This window comes from Octodon degus, unplaced genomic scaffold (assembly GCF_000260255.1).
Source record: "Octodon degus isolate 3935 unplaced genomic scaffold, OctDeg1.0 scaffold00044, whole genome shotgun sequence".
Classification (NCBI taxonomy): domain Eukaryota; kingdom Metazoa; phylum Chordata; class Mammalia; order Rodentia; family Octodontidae; genus Octodon; species Octodon degus.
The window spans coordinates 9,340,724-9,360,309 of record NW_004524620.1 but is presented as its reverse complement, the minus strand read 5'-3'; the positions used below and the strand labels follow the sequence as shown (position 1 = coordinate 9,360,309).

General features: G+C 43.7%; 1 protein-coding gene across 1 annotated transcript in view; it reads right to left on the bottom strand.

Moving 5' to 3' along the window:
- The window catches only part of Snapc3 (small nuclear RNA activating complex polypeptide 3), a 208,260-nt gene that overhangs the window by 1,121 nt on the left and 187,553 nt on the right, over window positions 1–19,586 (bottom strand). Inside the window, exons 5-11 of the mRNA XM_012514850.2 lie at window positions 17,468–17,572; window positions 15,026–15,175; window positions 11,849–11,931; window positions 10,763–10,927; window positions 5,266–5,373; window positions 3,179–3,592; window positions 2,335–2,492 (exon numbers count right to left, since the gene is read on the bottom strand). Of these exons, the coding sequence (XP_012370304.1) occupies window positions 3,445–3,592; window positions 5,266–5,373; window positions 10,763–10,927; window positions 11,849–11,931; window positions 15,026–15,175; window positions 17,468–17,572 (759 nt within the window). The 3' untranslated portion in view covers window positions 2,335–2,492; window positions 3,179–3,444. The remainder of the gene's footprint in view (window positions 1–2,334; window positions 2,493–3,178; window positions 3,593–5,265; window positions 5,374–10,762; window positions 10,928–11,848; window positions 11,932–15,025; window positions 15,176–17,467; window positions 17,573–19,586) is intronic.

The window sequence follows — 19,586 nt, the reverse complement described above, 5'->3', positions numbered from 1 at the left end:
GCTTTTAAATTTTATGAATATGGGAAAGTGACAATATCAGTGTTTGTGTGTGACATACATTGTATATGTTGACCTCTCAGACAGTTTTCATCTGTACATAAGTATCTGAGCTATTTCAGTCATTGGATTTTTGCTTTTGAGAGGTCTTATGATAGATCTGAGACCTGCTGTTTGGGGGAACTCTGCTGTTATCTATACACACATGATCTGTCTTGTTCGTAAGAGTTTTGGACAGATTTATTCTAGTTAAGCCATAAGTGTTGATGTGTAAACTTGTTTTGATTAAAGAACTTTTCTATCAAACTCTATTCACAAATTACTTCCTTGTTATTGGTAGCAGAGTAAAAGGAACTGTGGATGTGTTCCCCAGCAGATGCTGCGGTGCAGGGCACAGGGCTAACTAAGCACTAGCTCGTGCTGGGGACAGAACGGAAATACTGTTTCCTTCTTCCTGGGACCCAAGAAGCCACAAGCCTGTCAGCTTCTGGCTGTATCAGCAGCACTGTGGGAACTTGTCACTGCTTGCACAAGCTGCCTGAAGTTCTCTTTAAAGCATAGTTGCCTTTTACATTTTTCTTATCATAAGCTGATTCACAGGTATCAGAACCTATGTTGGCTCAACTTCAATTGTTGTATTTACTTATAAATCCACACGTGAACACATCAGTGAAAACCACAAGCTCATACAGTGTAATGTATGCGCGGTCTTTATTAGCGCACTGAGATGTCTGGGGAGTTGGTTTTTGTAGAACAAGTTTCAACTGATTGAAAGTTCTTGAAGAAATTTTAGATACACCACCTGAGAACCTGCTAGGAACAATTTGGCTGCAGTACCTAAAACTTTATAGTTGCTAATATAGCTAGTAACTTCACACAGTGTTACAGACTTTACTAAGTTTTACCTGACGCAGTGACAGCTAGGAGGTACAGTAACAGCACTCCTCCCACAGCCACTTACCTGGTCACAGATGCCGGGTCAAGATGAGGTCTGCCATTTAATCTGTCCTGAGAGCTTTCATGGCTCTATGAGGCATTTCTAAACAAGTTTTACACTATTAAAAACAGCAAGCCGGGGCTGGGCTTGGAGGCGCACACCTGTGATCCCAGGACCCAGGAGGCTGAGGCAGGAGGCTCACTCATGAGATTGAGGCCAGCCTGGCCAAGCCACATGGTGAGTTCAAGGTCAGCCTAGTCATAGTAGACCCAGTCTCAACGCAAACAGAAAAGGCGAAGCTGTGTGTTTACATTCCTAAGGAGTGGAGCTACTGTGACAAGGGCTTGCATTTGGTTGTGTAACACATGATGGTAGTGATCACTGACCCTCCCAGCAGCAAAATTAGGATTTCTAATTATCAGCACGGCAATGGTATTAATGATCTCCTGTGTGCACCTACTGTACTGACAGGACCTAATATTTCTAACTATACAGGACGGTCACGGATACCTTCCTGATGACATTTCACACTTGTTTTTCTTTGCTGGATAAAACGATACAATTTAACAGTCCTGCTGTATATACTAAATTGGATAATCTTTTTTTTTTATGTAGGGTCACACTACACAGATCAGACTGTAGTGATCCTCCCATTTTCAGCCTCTGGGATTATAGGCGTGTACCATCATGCCCAGTCTCAATCGCCATCTCAGCACACCCTGGGGGTGAGGCCAGCACAGCATGGTCCCTGCATGGTCAAACGCTGGTCCCTGCATCTGCCTAAGCAGGTACTTTAATCTGCTGAGCTATCTGGCCAGCCTTTACACTAAACTGAAATGGCCATTAAAAACTCTTGGATTAGGAATTTTGTATCTTGAAAACACTGCACAAAGTTGGGGCTGGCCAGACATGCCTCCTCTCTTGTTTTCACCAGGACTCAGTAAGAAGACAAGGGTATATGAGGTTTTGGTGCAAAGGTTACCCTAGGGAACTGGCAGAGCACCACTAACAGATGATGAAACAGGAAATCCAGCACAGTGTTGTTCTGATTTTGTCGTCTTTGTCCACTAAACTAGCATTATATATACATGGAATAATCTATTGTGTTAAGTAACTTCTGGAACTTGCTGTCGTGCCAGTATGATATGAAAGTGAGTCAAAGTAAAAAGATCCTCCTTGCCTATTAACGCAAGACTTTACAGTACTAACATGCAGCATAGAAACATAAAGGGAACAAAAGTGAGATTCCGCAGGCATTTCAATCTGTCCACTGTTAGCAACACTGGACATGAGCACTCATGTAAGCACCACGTGAGGCAGCCATGGACGGGCCTCCTGGTTCTTACACTGATCCTCTGAACTGACTATAAATCAAGGAATTAAAATATCACTAGACATACCGGAAACAGGTCCTTGTGATTTCCATGCCAGTCAACTTAACTGAATATGTACCATTTTTAGTCTTACAGGCTTCATGAGTTTTTATTTATATGGTAAATAAATGTCTGTTCTTAGCCATCCAGAGAAATACGAAATTCAGTTGAATTTGAAAAATAACCTAGGAGAGAGAGTGAAACTTTAAATACATTTTATAACACTGCTAAAAACAAATAGCCAGGCAAGACAGGTGTGACACACACCTATAGCCCCAGCACTTGGGAGGCTAAGATTGCTGAGTGAGTTCAGGACACTGAACTACATAGCAAGACCCTGTCCCCCCTCTAAAAAAACTTAACTACTATTGTATTGTTTCTATAAGGAAGCTAATTGAAAATTAAAAGTTTCCTATTTTCTCTGACCCAGAAGTTAAGAGTATAACTAGAATTACTATGGCAAAAGGATTGGAAGAGCAGAGGAGCCAGACCAATAATACCACTGCCTTTTTTGCTCATAGAATACTGTCACATACCGGTAGTACATTGCCCAAAATGTAAGTGAAGCAGAGGTTTCTTTTAATCAGGTTATATTAACACTTTAAATTTGATATGTATGATACATAAAAAGTTTATCAAGTGAGACTTCATTTTCAGTAACACTTTGGTGAATAAAGGTAGGAGTATACACTCAAGATCTTGTTACGTTAAGAATGTCTTGTATACCTAGTTCCTATCAAACCAAAAGCTGAATGACAAAAGATCTCTAAGATTAAATTATACAACAGCTGTTGTTAAATTACAGGAAATTATTTTCTCTTGTATACACATTCTCCCTACTTTTTATTACAGCCTTGGAAGAATCTTTTACCTTGGACGCGCCATGGTAGAAGGGTGTCACTCTCATTCTTCAACCATTTTTTCCAAACTTTCAGCACCACGTGATGAGTCATTAAATTGAGTTCTGTCATCAGCAAAATCACTTAGGATATACAGTATCAGAATCAATATATAAAATGACTTCTATATTTCATTTCCATAATTCAGTAAGTTAACTCAAAATGAGTAAAAAGAAAGTAAAAATAAACTGGAATAAATACTGTAAAATTTAAAATACTTATGGATCATTGGATCTTTTTAATTAAATGTTCCAGGATCAACGTAAGGATAAGCAAGGAATTCCCCTAGCTTGTTGCCTTCTGAATCATAATGGAGCATTCGGAAGCAAACATCACAAAAGAAACAGGGGTCCTCTGGTGCAAAACTGTCACTGTTCGTCACCCATCTGTAGTTTTTAAGAAAAACAGTACGTCATTACCATGAAGCTTTGCATGCTGCTGTAATTCCCAGCCTGCCTGCAGTAATAGGTTAGCAGCATCCCCACCACCGCCCCCTCCCAGCCCACACTGAGGACATCAGTGCAGCTTCACGGGATCCCCTTTGACACAGCACAAGTGAGTTCAACCTGAGCCCGAGCGCGTCCTCCATCTGCTGTACCACAACTGGCCGCCTCGGAGGGCAGTTACTTTCTCTGAATAGGCAATGTTGAAAACTCATCATAGAAATAATTGCTCCAGGCATCATACACTTTTGCTTAATATAGTTTTATAAAATTTCATTTAATTGATGCATACTACTCACCTATTTATAGGATACAGTATTCTGATACATATGCAAGTGCATAATGAACAAGTCACAGAAGTATTTGTATCGTAAGCTGTCGTCTGTATATGGTGGGCGTCTTCAGACTTGTATTGTCCAAGTTATCACACTGTAGACGCTCATTCCCTTACTGTGCTGTGGCAAGACATTTGCCCACGAGCGCCCTGCCGACCTCTGTTTAGCTCCCACTTAGGGTACGTGCCACCGAGACGAGCACTGACTCGTCCGCCTGCCTGGTAAGTGGGGCTGTCAGCTGGAAATCATGTTTTACACATGGAGAGCCAAGGATAAAACCTTAGAATCTAACCCTGAGTATGTGAATATGGACATTTTTCATCTGAGATTTTTTGGAATGAAGGTGTTAATTTGAGGTGAAAAGACTATTTTCCATATTTCATGGGGTGTTTGCTTTTAACAGCCCTTGATTTTCATTTTGAAAATCTTTTTTTTAATTTTATTTTATTTTTTTGGTGGAACCGGGGATTGAACTCGGGCCCTTGCACTTGCTAGGGAAGCACTTATTCTACTGAGCCATTTCCCCAGCCCCCTCATTTTGAAAATTTTGACCCTGGGGAGAAGTAGATTGTGGGACGGAATCTAAAACTAAAGACACTAAATTCCTTCCTATTCCTCTGAGCAGTTTCCATAATTTTTTTTGTCTCTGACATACACTAAGACAAACCTTACAGTTTAAACATGCAGAATTAATAAAAGGAAAAACTCTCAAAATACTCCGACCCGGCCTGTGGAGTGTTAGGGTATCCTGCTACTGACAGGAAGCTGTGGGAGGAAGCTGGTTTCTAAACCACAGGCAGCGGGTAGAGAACATGGCTCCCTGAGCACTGCTGCAGCCTTGCAGTCTGACCAACTCCAGGGCTTCTTGCACAGCTGTACTCCCAGCGCTCTGGAGGCGGAAGCAGTAGGATCACTGTGATCACCCCGAGTTCAAGGCCAGACCCTATCTCGAAAAGCCAATCCCGGGGCCGGGGAGATAGCTCAGTAGAATAAACGCTTCCCTGGCAAGCGCAAGGGTCTGAGTTCAAGCCCCAGCTCCTCCAAAAAATAAAAAAGCCAATCCCCCAGTAATTTGGCAAGAATGCTTAGAATGTGGAAGGCCCCTGGGTTCAATCGAAACCAAACCAAAACCCACTAGCCTCAGCTCCCAGAACGCTGCAGTATTACGCTACTGTTCACTTACAAACCAAAGTACAAGTCCTTAGATCGAGAATGGAAAACAAGTCCCAAAGTACTTAGTAACTGACAACCAACAGTTCTCAAGGAAAAAGTATCACTCACCTAGCCGTATACATTTTACAGACAAAACACTTTCTGGTCCACAGCCAGTGTTTCTTGGTGAGAAGAGGGTAAAGCGTCCTGTCGAGGCAGTCGTCATGATGCGCAAGCCTTTTGTTCAAGAGAAAATAAAATGCAGGTATCACGGTGCCCATTTTTATGACATATATGAGTTAAACACATCTGTCCTTAACATTAAGAACACAGTTTTGTTTTTCAATGTTTGCTCATAAGATTTTAGATAGAAGCCAAGTGCGGTGGTGTACATCTGTAATCCCAGTACTTGGGAGGCTGAAGCAGGAGGATTGCTAGGAATCTGAGGCCAGCCTGGGCTGCATAAGACCAAAGACGAAAAAAGAAAAAAATGGCAAATGGACTCATTGCACTAAGTCTGCTCAAATTCTTTCTACAAAGAATATTTTGCACTAAACAAAGACCTGTCCGCCCTCTTCATGCTGTGGGCGCTGTGACCTAAGGGGAAGCATTCGTGCTTCTCCGATGTACTCATCAGAAGATGCTTGACACAGTAACACAGGGACTGTAGCTGGGCAAGGCCACTTGGTGATACTTGACCTAGACAGATCCTGCTGGTCAACTTTATCAGAAACCCAAAGCTGGTTCCTGATCTGAATTTGTAAGGCTTAATTATAAAAATGGCAGAATTACAAACCAAAGGGTTAAGAAACAAGTGGAAATCTTTCCACCCACTACTCAGCTGCCCTTTGGGGTAAACTCCTTAAAACCACGAGAGGAGCAGCACAAGTTTATCCTAAAGGTCCCAGTGAATTCCAGAATTTCATCTCTTTAAAATATGGGTAGCAACAAATGAAACTTTATAAAAATGATTAAACTTTCAACAATTGGTACTGCCTAGTGGCACTTGAAATGATTGAATCTATCAAATGAAAATGGCTAATCAAAATTACCTATGAAGGGGCCAGGGAGATGGCTCAGTAGAGTAAGCGCTTGCCTCGCAAGCGCATGGGCCTGAGTTCAATCCCTGGTTCCACAAAAAAAGAAAAAAAATTACCTACTAAGACTTTACAGAAAAACATCAATTCTTAGAACTATTGCTTTCTCTTTAGCACTGACAGTAACTTGTTCCTTCTCAAGAATTGTGTTCTTTATTTTTAGCTTAGGACCATCAGAATGATCTACCATTCTCTGGTGGAAAAAAAAAAAAAAAAACGTGACAGTACATTTTGAAGTGAGAAAGTGCTGAAACTTAGAGCCTGCTGTTTCCCCTGGTATCACAGTGCCACCCGTCTAGTTCCCAGCCTGTCCTTCGGCAAGGTGAACAACTTGCTGTACCCAGTTCCTTCTAGTGCAGGACTCCAGGTATCCAGTTTGGTGAGGGACGCTCCACCTGTGTCTAACTGTAGAGTTCCTATCACGAAAGGTCGCTGAGTTTCATCCGGTGCACCTTAGGTGTCCACTGCGGTGGTTTTTCCCCTTGATTCTGTTAAGGTGATCGTGTCCACTTAGGGTCCCTGAGATACCTACCAGCTTTATTCATACGTGACATAAAGCCTGAAAGAACTCAGGACTCTGCCGGTTCCAGGTTTTCCTACTAAGGTAAAGCAACTGCGGCCAAATCATCTATCCTTCAGGTTCTTATGGTATTGATGTTTTCTGTTAAAACCTTTTAGAGGATATAAAAGAAATCAAACTCGGACTTAACTGTTGGGAAGACGGTAGAGTGGTGAGACACAGAGAAAGTGCCTCTGGGGCCTGGAAGGACCTGAAGCGCTGACTGCAGCCCACGAAGAGACAGAAAAGCAGCCGCGGCCCCTCTGCCTGGACACAGGACCAAGGCACTGGGCCTGGAGAAGCGCGCAAGGGCTGCACGGCGGCAGGGCAGGGCGGAGGGGGCGCTCAGTGCTCACCCCAGGCCTGAAGGGGCAGGCTCCCCTCCTGAGGGACCCCTGCGGAACCAAGCCACAGGGATCCGCACTGGAATCAGGACTTTTCTCCACCATTTCTACCAGTGGCGGAGAAGTGGACTTTAACTCTCTTGTTTGTTTTCTGTTGCGTTTTTTTTTGTTGTTGTTCTCTTCTTGTAGCTTTGTTTTCTTTTTTTTAGTGGACACAGAGATTGAACTCAGGCTCTTGTGCTTGCCAGGGAAGCGCTTATTCTACTGAGCCATCTCCCCAGTCCCTTATTTTCTCTTCCATTGTTTGATCTTGCTTTTATGTGTGAATGTGGTTCCTAGCCGCTCAGCGGCAGTGGTCCCGTCTCTCCTTTATATTAGGTCCTCCTCTTTCCCTCCTGGCTTCTTTCTGCACCAGTTTCCCAAAGTTCGTGTGAGCCCAAGTACTCTCCAGCCCCACTTCTAATCTCTTCCACTTTTCCCCCTAATCCCTGGGGGTAAAACTGACATTAAGGATTTCTATATATTATGTAATTTTCTAGTTTTAGGTATTGTTATTTAGCTACAAATCCACTTCCTACAGTTAAAGGCGGCAAATCTGATGCTATTGTGATTGCTGATGGTACCGTGTTGGCCAAAAGTGACGTAATTGCTCAACCAGCTGTTCTTCCTGATATCCCAAGCCTGAGACTACCTACAGTCATAGAAAATGCTGTGTCACAGGGCCAAAGACCCAGGGGCTGCGCCAGGCAGACAGCCACTTCTCATCCCCACCAAATTGAAGACATAGATAGAATCTTGCAACAGACTCAACATCCAAAACCCAGCTGAACCTGGAAGATACCTGGAAGCAGCAGTTGCTCCTAACGGTTCTAAACACTAGCCAGACAGCAACGCACCCAGGCAATTTACAAGCGTCACCCCAGAATTTAAACTTAAAAAAAATAAAATGAGAAGACAAACAAGATGCTACCTCAGACTTCAGTTCTCACCACAGGCAAACCCAGGGGGTACCAAGGAGGGACAACTCAAAAGCACCTTCTGGCCCCTCTGGTGGTGACAAAGCAGTCGAATAAGGCTCTAGAAAAAACTCAAATCAGAAATAATTTCTCAGGCACATGCCACAATGAAAACCACGCTCAGTGGCTTGGGGAGGTACAGAACATGTTTACCAGCGTGAGTATGTTGGGCTGGGCTTGCGTCCTTAGTGTGAATTTCACCTGACTGTGGTCAGTGATTTTATTAACGTGCCATGATCGTGTTTTGCTGAGTTTTGGCAGCGACAGTGTGTTCATCAGGGATTTTCCCTGGGAGTTTTCTTTTCATTGTTGGGTCCTTGTCTGGCTTTGGTGTATGTGTACTACTGGCCTGATGAAATGAATTTGGAAGGATTTTTTTTTCTCTCCTTTTCAGTCTTCTGAACAGTGAGAAGAACCAGTGTTAGTTCTTTAAATGTTTGGTAGAAAACAATAACAAAGCCACTCAGGTTCTGGGCTTTACTTTGTGGGGAGACAGTTTAGTTTTATTTGATTAGTGTGTATTTGCAATATAGAAGAGTGTTTATTTTTCTTTTATGGTGCTTGCTTTTTTGTGGGTTCTAGCGAGCACACTTAGGTTCTCAGGCACGTAGATGAGACACTGCCGACCACCCTGAACCCCAACCTTTCTGCACTGTATTCACGAAGCAGGCATGTTTTCCCTCACTTCAGTGGAAGAATAGATTATCTAAAATGCAGGAACATGACAGAGGCACACGTGGACTGGACATGGGCCTAAAGGGCACTAAACCTGACATTTAGGGGCTCTCCTGGTTCCCACCTCATCATTCTTCCCAGTAAGCAGCTTACACTGGGCTCAAACCTGCAATCCTCCTGCTGCAACCTTTCAACTGCTGGGATTATGACCATGGACACATAACCAGGACTTGCTTTTTAAAAAAATTTACTTGACGTCCTTCTATAGAATTTTAATTTTGATGAACAATGTTCAAGTTATGATGAATTCTACTTCCACCTATGCCACACAAGGGACTCATTCCTTTTACTGTGTAATACTTTGTTTTCTAGCTGTTAATCTCTCCTGTTTCCATCCGCTTAATCTGCAATGCCCAGCACTGTTTTCTGACTGGTAAACACAACGACCTGTATAGGTTAAGCGCCAACAGGAGGTCTTCAGTTCCGATTTCCTTCCAGATGATCTTCCTGAGTTCCTCTGGGTCAAACTCTTGTCTACATCTGATAAGAAGCCCTCATACTGGGATTTCCCGTCCCACTGTTCTGAGAATTGTGTTATGACACTCTGCACTACACCCACATCTCTATCATGGGTTACTCTGCATGAACTACTTCCTGTGATAGCTTCCGGAGAATAGCTGTATATAGGACATGAAATTTTGGAGACTGGCCATGAAGAACCAAAAGGGAAAGCGATTTTCTAATGAATTACAGCAAGGTTTATTCCTACATACTGGTACTTTTTTGTATTTGGTACACGGTCTCACTATGCAGCTCAAACTCGCAGTGATCCTCCCGTTTTCTGCCTCCTCAGCACTGGGATGACAGACGTGTGCCACCACACCTGGTGTCTGTGGCTGGCTCAGAGAGCCTAGGGGCGGGCTGGCACAGCCTGTGGTGCTAGGGATCGAACCCAGTCCCTGTGCTTGCCTAAGCAGGTGCTTGGTCCACTGAGCTATCTTGCCAGCCCCATACTGGTCCTTCTTAAAGGAAGATTTCCATGAGCAAATGAGTGCAGTAGTATGGTGAAAGAGCCATCACCTCTACAAAATATCAAGCTAAAAACCAGATCCTGTCATACTATGTTAGGGAATATTATGCCTAATTTTTGTGTGTGTGAGAACAGGGTCTTGCTGCACAGCTCAGGCTGGACTTGAGCTTACTTTGTAGCCCAGGCTGGTCTCAAACTTGCAAAACCCTCCGGCCTCAGCCTCCCCAGTGCTGGGATTACAGGCCTGTACCACCATGCCCAGCACTATATCTAATTTTAATCTTTATCAAAGCATTTAAAAATTTACATTTGTCAAATATTAGAATTTTCTTTCCCCAGTTCTCTTTTATTTCTTTATATTTTAACAACATTTAGAAATAAGGCTGGGGTGTAGCTCAGTTGCAGAGCTACAAGCAAGCACCAGACCCTGGGACTCAGCTCTAGCACCACAAATAGAACAAACAGGAGAAGGGCCGGGAAGGAAGGAAACAGTGAAACCCAGGATGCAGCTGTGAGTCTGTAATGCACTCGGCTGCCACGGTACATACACAAAGTGGACGCACTCCCTGGGCAACAGTATTATATGCAGGAAGTGTGAAGTATTTATAGAGATTTTTTCACATATTTTTCCAAAAACTTCATAATAGAAGATATAAAGAGATCTAAAGGAAGAGCTAGTTATGCTAAGGGCAACAGAAACGTGTTGCTATTCCTAGTGCAAGCTACAGTGATGATTCTTTTTATTAAAAATATTTTTTCTTCTTCTTCGTGTGTTGGGTTGAAGGTAGAGCATACGAGGCAGCCTTCTATCACTGAGGTTCACCTCCAGTATTAACTGTACTTTTACACCATGAATTAGAAAAACAAAAACAGAATGACAAAGTATTCTGAGTGCTGCCACCTACCTTATGTCTGTAATGACGACAACATGTTCACAGTCTCCCTGGTGACAGTATAAGTAAGGAAACCCCAGCTTAATGTTGAGGTCATTGAAGGTAAAATCTTCCATTCTAGCTGTCTGAAACTTTCCATAGCCTCTATCATGAGACTCGGACCACTCAATGATAGTTCTGAGGGGACAAAAAGGCAAGGATCTGTCACTGCTTCACAAAAACTTTAAAAATTAAAAGCTACAACTACAGCACTGCACGTACCACTTGGCTGGCCCAGTTAGGCGGAGGACAGCCGTCTTTACAGGAGGGCCATGTTGGTGTGTGTACTCTGCAGTTAATAGCTCTCAAAAGTGTAGTCCCTGATCCAAAAGCATCTCTGCAGGAATGCTGCCTGCCTATTCCAACCCTCGTCCCGATAAGTAACCAGCTTGCTAGAAGCTATGTTCTGCATACCGCTTTAACTTGACTACAAAACATTTAACAATACCACTCACTGTATTCTGGACATTATTTTTCATAAAAATCTTATGTTAACATAAGATTAACAAATATACTTTAGTTTTAATTTCTCACATGCCACATATTAACTTATAACTCACACAAGACCTCCTCAGAGCTCTCATTTTATACTGCTAAGGTTGAGACCAAGTGTGCAAACTGCTGCATCAGAATATAAAAATGGCCACAATGAAACATATTTTTATATAAACACTCAAAAAGTCTATACTTATTGTGAGGCCACTCTCATATGTGATATACCTATGCAACACTGTTATGTCCATTCAGCCAGGAAAACAGAAAAAGCAGTGAAAAATTAATTTACCACTATCATCTAACAATCAAGATTAATATTTAATTTTTCAGGTGCATGTAACATTAACTACAAAATTTATAAATAATTCCTTGACAAAGATTTTTTTTTTTTTGGCGGAACCGGGGATTGAACTCTGACCCTTGCACTTGCCAGGGAAGCACTTATTCTATTGAGCCATCTTCCCAGCCCCTTGACAAAGATTTTTAATAATATGATATACAGTGATAGCACTACTTAGAAAGCACAAATATAAAACATTTTGGAAAGTTTTTTGGAAACTATACCTGCTCAAATCTCTGCATTCTGGGTATCTTTTATCATTGTAAAATGTTCCCTCAAAATAAAAGAAGGCAGATTTGTACAGGTCCTACAACAAAACATACAATATGGAGAAAAAAATCTGTTTAGTAAGTAGGAAATTACTCTATTCATTCAAAATTTATAATACAATAAATTTATAAAATCAGTCTATATTACAGTAACACTATGAAATTTCACAAAATCTACTAGGGCCATACATTTATCTAAAATTTAGCCAGATCAGGTAATGCCTGCTCCAATTCTAGCACCTTGCCACAAATTCCTAGCCAGCGTGGGCTACACGGTGAGTTTCAGGCCAGCCTGAACTACAAAGCAAGACTCCAAATAGCTCCACATAGTGAACGACCTGATGGGAACCTACTATATGCCAGGTATTAGAACAGTCATCAAGGTTAAAGATGTAAAGACGGGGTATCTGTGACTATTTACAATTTTATACTATTTAGGTTTGATTTAAATCTGTGATTTATGAAAGGAATTCAATTAGAATTCAAATAAACTTGTGTTATTTTATAGTGTATATATACAGGATATCACAGTTACTCTGGGTTCTAGAACTAAAAACAAAGTCACATCAAAGATTGTTTCCACAGTAATAATTAAAAAAGATCAGCGAGGTTTCTTTTCTGACATGTTTGAAAAACTTCTTTCTCTCACTGTGGTGCTGGAGATTAAACCCCATCAGCCCTCGGGCAGGCCAAGCAAGCTGCCTACCCTGAGCTATCCACCCCACCCCACAACCCTTCCAAATGTGTGTTTGAAATGTCACTTTAAATTTTCAGTAACTTTTAGGCAGACAGAACGTGAATTTCGCCTCTACTTGAGCCGCGCTGCCCACAGCACCACAGCAGCAGGCGCGGCTGCTCTCGCTCTGCAGGCTCTTGGCTGCATCGCCGCAGCAGACTGCCCATCTCTCGAGCCGCACTGCACAACAGCACCACAGGAACGCCCAAGGCCAACACGCAGTCAGCAGACAGCAGAGGAGAACCTCAGCACACGGCCCTGGCCTCTACCAAAACCATGCAGGCAGGCTTGAGAACTACTTCCTTGACCTCACTCTTCAGAAATGGACACTTTGTCAGGGGATGTGCTTTCTTCTCAATGGCTTTTGTGTGGCTGGTATGCGCATGTAACTAGGGTCCTCCCACTCAGCTACACCTCCAAACCTTTTTGTCTGACACAGAATGTCACCAGTTGCTCATCAGGCAAGGCTTGCACCTGTGCCCCTGGGCCTCAGCCTCCCAGGGTGCCGGCCTTCAGGCATGCGGACGGACCCCCGCTAGTCTACTAGCTTTGCCTCCCAGTATGTAACCATCTCCTCTCAGACCTCAAGCTGAGAATGCTATCTGCCATGGTAGCTTTCAGGACTGCAGTTTCAGATACTAAATCATTTTACCCTAATATTACAATTTCTTTCTTCTTGAAGCTTCTATTTTTCTTTCTTTCTTCTGTATTTTTTTTAGGGAAGGGTCTACAGGTGCTCAGGGTCTCGGTACTAGATTGGACTCCCAGAGCTTCTCCCAAGAGCTGGGACTACAGGTGTGTTCTACTACGCCCAGTCTCAATTGCAGTCTCAGCGCACCCGAGGGCAGCGGCAGCACAGCATGCTGGGGATCAAACTCTGGGCCCCCGCCCCTGCTTGCAGGCGCTTTAATCCACTGAGCTATCTAGCCAGCCCTTGTATTTTTCTTAAGTATCTTTACTCCTCTACTGACAAGTCATCTTGCATCTTACTCCTGTAAGGTTCTGCTGTTTCACCTTGGACAGGTCACCTAATCTCACTAGCCTGTCTTCTCATGTAACTGGGAGGAAAGCCATCACACTCTGCACAGGAGGCTGTGGTAACGAAAGATATAATGGCCGGGCATGGTGGCGCACACCTATAACCCCGGCACTTGGGAGGCTAAGGCAGGAGGACTGCCATGAGATTGAGGCCAGCCCGCACTGCACAGTGAGTCAAGATCAGCTTGAACTACACAGGGAGACCCTGCGTAAAACAAAGACAAAACAGTACAATGTACGTGTTAATGACACATTTGCCTGCTACAACATAAGATTATCCCTTCAAATACTCCTAAACCCTCAAAGTGGTAAGCAAGAGTCTACAATAGATTCTCAAAGAATACCACCTTAATTTGAGCACAAAATAAAGTATATAAAATTTTGTTCAAAACACTTCTACTGAACATATTATGATTTAAGCAACTTAATACCTATTGACATAATTATTAATTACCAAGTGAATGGTTTATCCAAATGGCACCCATTTGTGACCTCAGCATATGAAAGGGGCATACAGAAGATGGGGCTTACCTCGGTAACAGTGAGTTTTAATTTTCAGTGGGAACCAGACCTGTTATCTCTAACCTACTTGTGCCAAATATCCTTCCTCATACCCGCAGGCAAGACAGCTTCTCTCCTACTGTGGGGTACTAAGTCTGGGGTCTCTTGCCAGGGCTGCATCAGTAACAACTACTTGAGCCTTCCCTCATTTGAAATGCAGAAGGCTGGGCCCTCTGCTTGAGCAGAGAGCAGTCACTCCTAAGCATGTCCTCCCTCCCACAAATCCCCTGTGCTGTAGGGAGCACTGCAAACCAGCGGGGGCCAGCCCCACACTGTCTCTCCGTACTGTCCAGTGTTGTCCCAGGACTTCCTGGTCTGTCTGCATACAAAGAAAAAAGTGATGAGCCACGGGGACGCCACTGTCTCAGCTGATGCCAATCTCCTGCTGGTGTAATGTTTTCATGCTGACGCTCCTAGAGTTTGAAAGCAGAGGGTGTGAGCAACTCAAAAGCTACAGTGGCGCTTGTGCTCGGCAGATGAGACCCATGGCTCAATCCCCTGAACCTTTCTCCCTACTCCCCCCAAAAAAGATACCGTGAGCTTAGACTGAGTGAAAATGGAGAACAGTCAGCGGGTCCCTAGGACCTAGGAAGGATGTGTCAGTAGAAAAAAGGAGAAATAAACGAGAAGAGGAAATCAAAACAGAGTCTTGCCGCTGTGGAAAAGCGCTGATGATAAAGGGGAGGAAAAGGCACCAGTTTCGATGGACTCGCAGGGAAGAGGCAGGTACCAGACCACTGTAAACCTGCTATAGTTATCGCCCCTTCCCCACGTTTATCTGGGGAGGGTCACCTTACTTTGCTGATGTGCTCTGGAGCTTCGTCAGGATTGTTGCTGAATTCACCGCCAATCTGGAGGTCGCTGACGCAGCAAATGGCATCCCTCAGTTCTGTGAGCTTCTGCCTCCCCAAAACCAGCATTGTCTGGTACGGTTTATGTTCTTTATGCTAAAAGTCAAATAGTAAATAAATGTCTGCTTACAGACAAAACCTTTAAATCACAAATTCCATCATGAGTGGATCTAAAGGAAGTTAGTGATTTTTGTAATAAGTTGCCCTCACAAGTGATAGTTGTGTTTTTTCTTCTTTTCCCAACCATACAAGCAGACTGACACAAGGTCAGCTGACACAACCACACACAGATTTTGTGCCAGTGGTGTGGACCCGACAGCACAGGCGCTGCTCAGGCTGTATGCATCACTGAGGTTTCTACAAGGTTCACCCTCACCGCCTTATGCCGCCTCACTGGAGTTCTTCAGACTAACCAGTCAGAAACTGTTAACCCTGCCGTGCACTGCGTTTCCTGTAAGTCCTTCCCGTGGAGGACCACCTGGGGTGACTCCCCTTGAAAGAAGCCAGGTCATCTCCACTTGGCTGAGCCTGTCCCCACTCCCGTGTCCTGCTGTGTGCTAGGGCTAGGGCTTGTCCTTATCCCCTCCATTGGCTCTGGGCAATGCAGATGGGCCCGGTGGAGGTGCTGATGTGCACGCAGTCTCTGAAGCAAGGTGACAGGGCGGCATTTCCCGCCCCTTGGAGGCCACAAAGCCTGGGTGTGCAACAGGGGAAGACGGGGAGCAATGCTCCACGCTGTCAGCTGGGACGGGGCCTTGAGACAGAGGCTGGGACGCCCCAGGGCACTAACGATGACACAGCAGTGCTAAGGCACGGGCCCCAGAACCTCAGCTGCTGCTGCCCTCCTGCGCCATGCAGATGGCTCTGCATTTCCTTCTCTGCACGCTGCACCGGTGAGCTCAGGCCTCCTGCCTGGCCAGCTCACAGCACCCATGGGCTCCTGCCACTCGCGCAGTTCCTTCTGCACAAATGAGTAACATCCAGATTTAGCCTGGGTTGGGCTGGGGAGATGGCTCAGTAGAATAAGCGCTTCCCTGGAAAGCGCAAGGGCCCGAGTTCAATCCGTGGTTCCGCCAACAAAAGAAAAAAGGTTTAGCCTGGGTTGAGGCCTTTTTCTGGATAGCTATCATCCTGCTGGGCATAGGACCCCTTGGCTCCCACAACTACAAATCCACCTTAATGTCTCTATTCTCACCATGGGTTGCACTGAAGTGGTAGACTGGAATTAACTCACTAGAATTCCAATAATTTTTCCATATAAACTTCCCCGACCATGACAGAGTCCAGGAAGGGCTCCCAACACCCTCCAGAAAGCTGTGGCCCTGTGTCTTCCTCTCTTTTCTTTACCTCCAGCTGAGATGCTGCTTGTCACCAGGACAAGACCCCGTGTGGTGTGGTGCACATGCTCTTCTTAGGAAACCTAAGTACTGTGATAAAACCTTGACGGCACGGACCTCCCTGTGTCCCTGCTTGGTCACCTTCATAAATCAAAATTCCATGGGTACAACTGAGACACTTGCCAAAGAACTCTCTTAGTTTAACCAAAGTCTATAATTATGATGCCACTAAACTGACACTAGGACTAAGAGCTCTTAGAATACCACCTCATCCACAGCACTGTCAAACTTCCTGAAGGTTACATCATCAGAGCCAGTCCACTATACCCTATCCCAGTGGTATACACACAAAGGTTCTTTTATTTACTGCTGTGGTCTTTGGTTGTTTTTGTTTTTTGGGGATTTTTTTTGTAATTTAAGGTCTAAAAATCAAGGTAATTAAGTATACTCCACAAAATTCATTATGTGTACTTATGTGTAAGTGGAATTTAGGTCTAGTGAAAGATAGTTCAGTCAGACCTCCTCAAAGTTTAGGATATACACTTTGAGGTAGGTGGACTATGGTTCTTTTTATTTGAGACTCCTAAGAAATTCCTTAGTGTGGGGATGCAACTCAGTATAGAGCATTTCCCAGCACTGCAAAACAACACAAAACAAAACAAACAAAACACCCACCTGGATAAGCCTGACTTGTGAACTTCATGTGTTTCATCAAAGAATTGTCTTTGGTTAGTTCATCCACTCCTCTACTAGCCACCCATTTTGTAAAAAATTCACAGAATTAAACTCATTCTGGATTTAAATATACTTCCAGCTGCTTCTAGTACAGAAATCAAGTATAATTCCAATAATGTAACTGTTGTCCTCTTAGTGAAGAAATGGTTTAGAATTTGGCCTTATTGATATGCCTTATGTAAATAAAGACTTTCAGCTCTGAAATAAGATGTTAGATAGCATATCTATAAGAAACTATTTAAGGAATTAAAACCTGACCTGCTGCCCCAATCAGACATTATCTTATCCGTGTAGGTCTGAAGGTCTGACTACTTACCTTATGAAATATAATGGGGTACAAGATATTCACAGATAGGATAAGCTCGCCCTCCTCAACCATGTCTCCTGGATTTTCAGGCTTTTTCCCCATTGCATGTGACTCCTGAAATAAAAACAAGACCTCACTCAGACGCTAGCTGAGGCTCTGTGGTTCAATGCCTATTAGGAAGGCTTGAGTCTGACAGCTCTAGACTGACGTCTAATTTGACATCAGGAGAATAATTAAAACTCCTCTAAGCTTTAGCTTCCTCTTCAGTTAACTGATGTTGACTCCTGCTGGGAATGGAAACATACGTCATCTAATAAGGGCTAGGTGTACTGCTCAGTGGTGCAGCATCTGCCTGCCATGGACAGGGCTTTCAATTGGCCCCCACACTTCAGATTTGGGGCTCTGAATGAAACTGAGTAATGGGCTCCTTCTACTCTGGAGAGGTTCCTCACAGAGCGGCACTGACCTTGCAATTCTGTCAGCAGCGCATCCAGTAGCAACACTGAGGAGCACAGCATGACATGGCCTTTGGTACCCTCAGAAACCCAGAGAGGTTGAACATCAGGTTCTGTCATTGGGATGGCCTCCTGCTTGAAGGCGCTGGCCAATGACAAACCTCTTCAGGCTCTGAGCCTAGTACCCTGTTAGTTTCGTATCCTCACTGGTAGTGTGTGAAGAAATAAACTGTGGAGTTCAAAAACCAAAACAAAAACCATGTACCCAGTATTCCTGCTCTGTCATCGGCAGACAAGCCCTCCATGCTGATGAGCCCATTAGACAGATGTTTTGTTTATGTTTTGCAGCGCTGGGGAGCAAATCCAAGGCCTTGCCCATGCCAGGCAAAGGCTGCGCTGCTGAACTACACCTCTGCTAGATGATACGTGCACCCACTCCTAGGAAGTCATAAACTCCGCAATTTACTTTTTTAAAAAAGATGAAGCTAAGGCTTAGAGAAGTAACAGTATGGAAAAATTCCAAGCAGTGTTGGCCCTCAGGAAGAAAAAACACACTTGGAATGTCCCCACCAAAACCTATGAAATACAGGAAATTATGGCCCATTCACAGGAAAAGAAGAATCGAATAGGAACTCATACTGCAGAGGCCCAGGCACTGACATTCCTAGCTGAAGAGGTTAATGAATTACTCCTACAGGCAAAAGTGAGGTTCATATATAAAGATGCTGAGTCAGTTCTCTCAAATGTGTTCAGTGAGCTCAAAGAAGCCATAAACAACTACAGGAAATCAGGCTCCTCAACAAACTTACCAGCATATTTCTCAACAGAAACCATAGGGACAAGAAATGACTGCAATGACACACAGAAACCCCTGAAAGAAACACAGCTGACCAAGAAATTTGACAAGGGCATGGTGGCACAAGCCTAGAGCCCCAGCATTCAGGAGGCTAAGGCAGGATGATCACAGCAAGCTTGAGGCTAGCCTGGGCTACAGATTCAATGCAATCCCTAATAAAATGTGAATTTTTGGGGCCTACATTAAAAAAAAAAAAACAAAAAACAAAAAAAAACTTTCTACAATTCATATGGGATTTCAAGAGATTCTGAATAGCCAAGATAATCTTCAAAAGTCAAAAGTCTCACATTTCCTGATAATTTACTACAAAGTTACAGCAATAAAAACAGTGCAGTTCCAGCATCAGAATGGACAGAAAAGGCCAACCGACTGTCCACATGGGTGCCAAGGGCATTCAACAAGGAAAGGGCAGTCTTCCCAGCAAATAGTGGTGAGAAGCACGGGGGTCGACTACATGGAAAAAATCCAAGTTGAACTGAATACCCGCAAGCTGACTCATGGAGCACTGAGGGGAGGAAGTCAACGACCATGCAGCTGAATTACACAAAATGACAGAAGAGGAGACAAGACAAAACAAAACAAAAACAAAAACATAGCAGTAAGGTGCTCAGTAAGCTCAAAGGTGATATAACTAAACCGAAAGTGACTTTAAAATGATCCAAAAGTTTACAGAAAATACTAATAAAAAGCTAGCTGAGCTAAACAACATGATACACACACACACACACACACACACACACACACACACACAAATGACCAGTTTTACAAGGAATTAAGAGTATATGAAAAATCCAGACTAAAAATTCTATTGAAAATA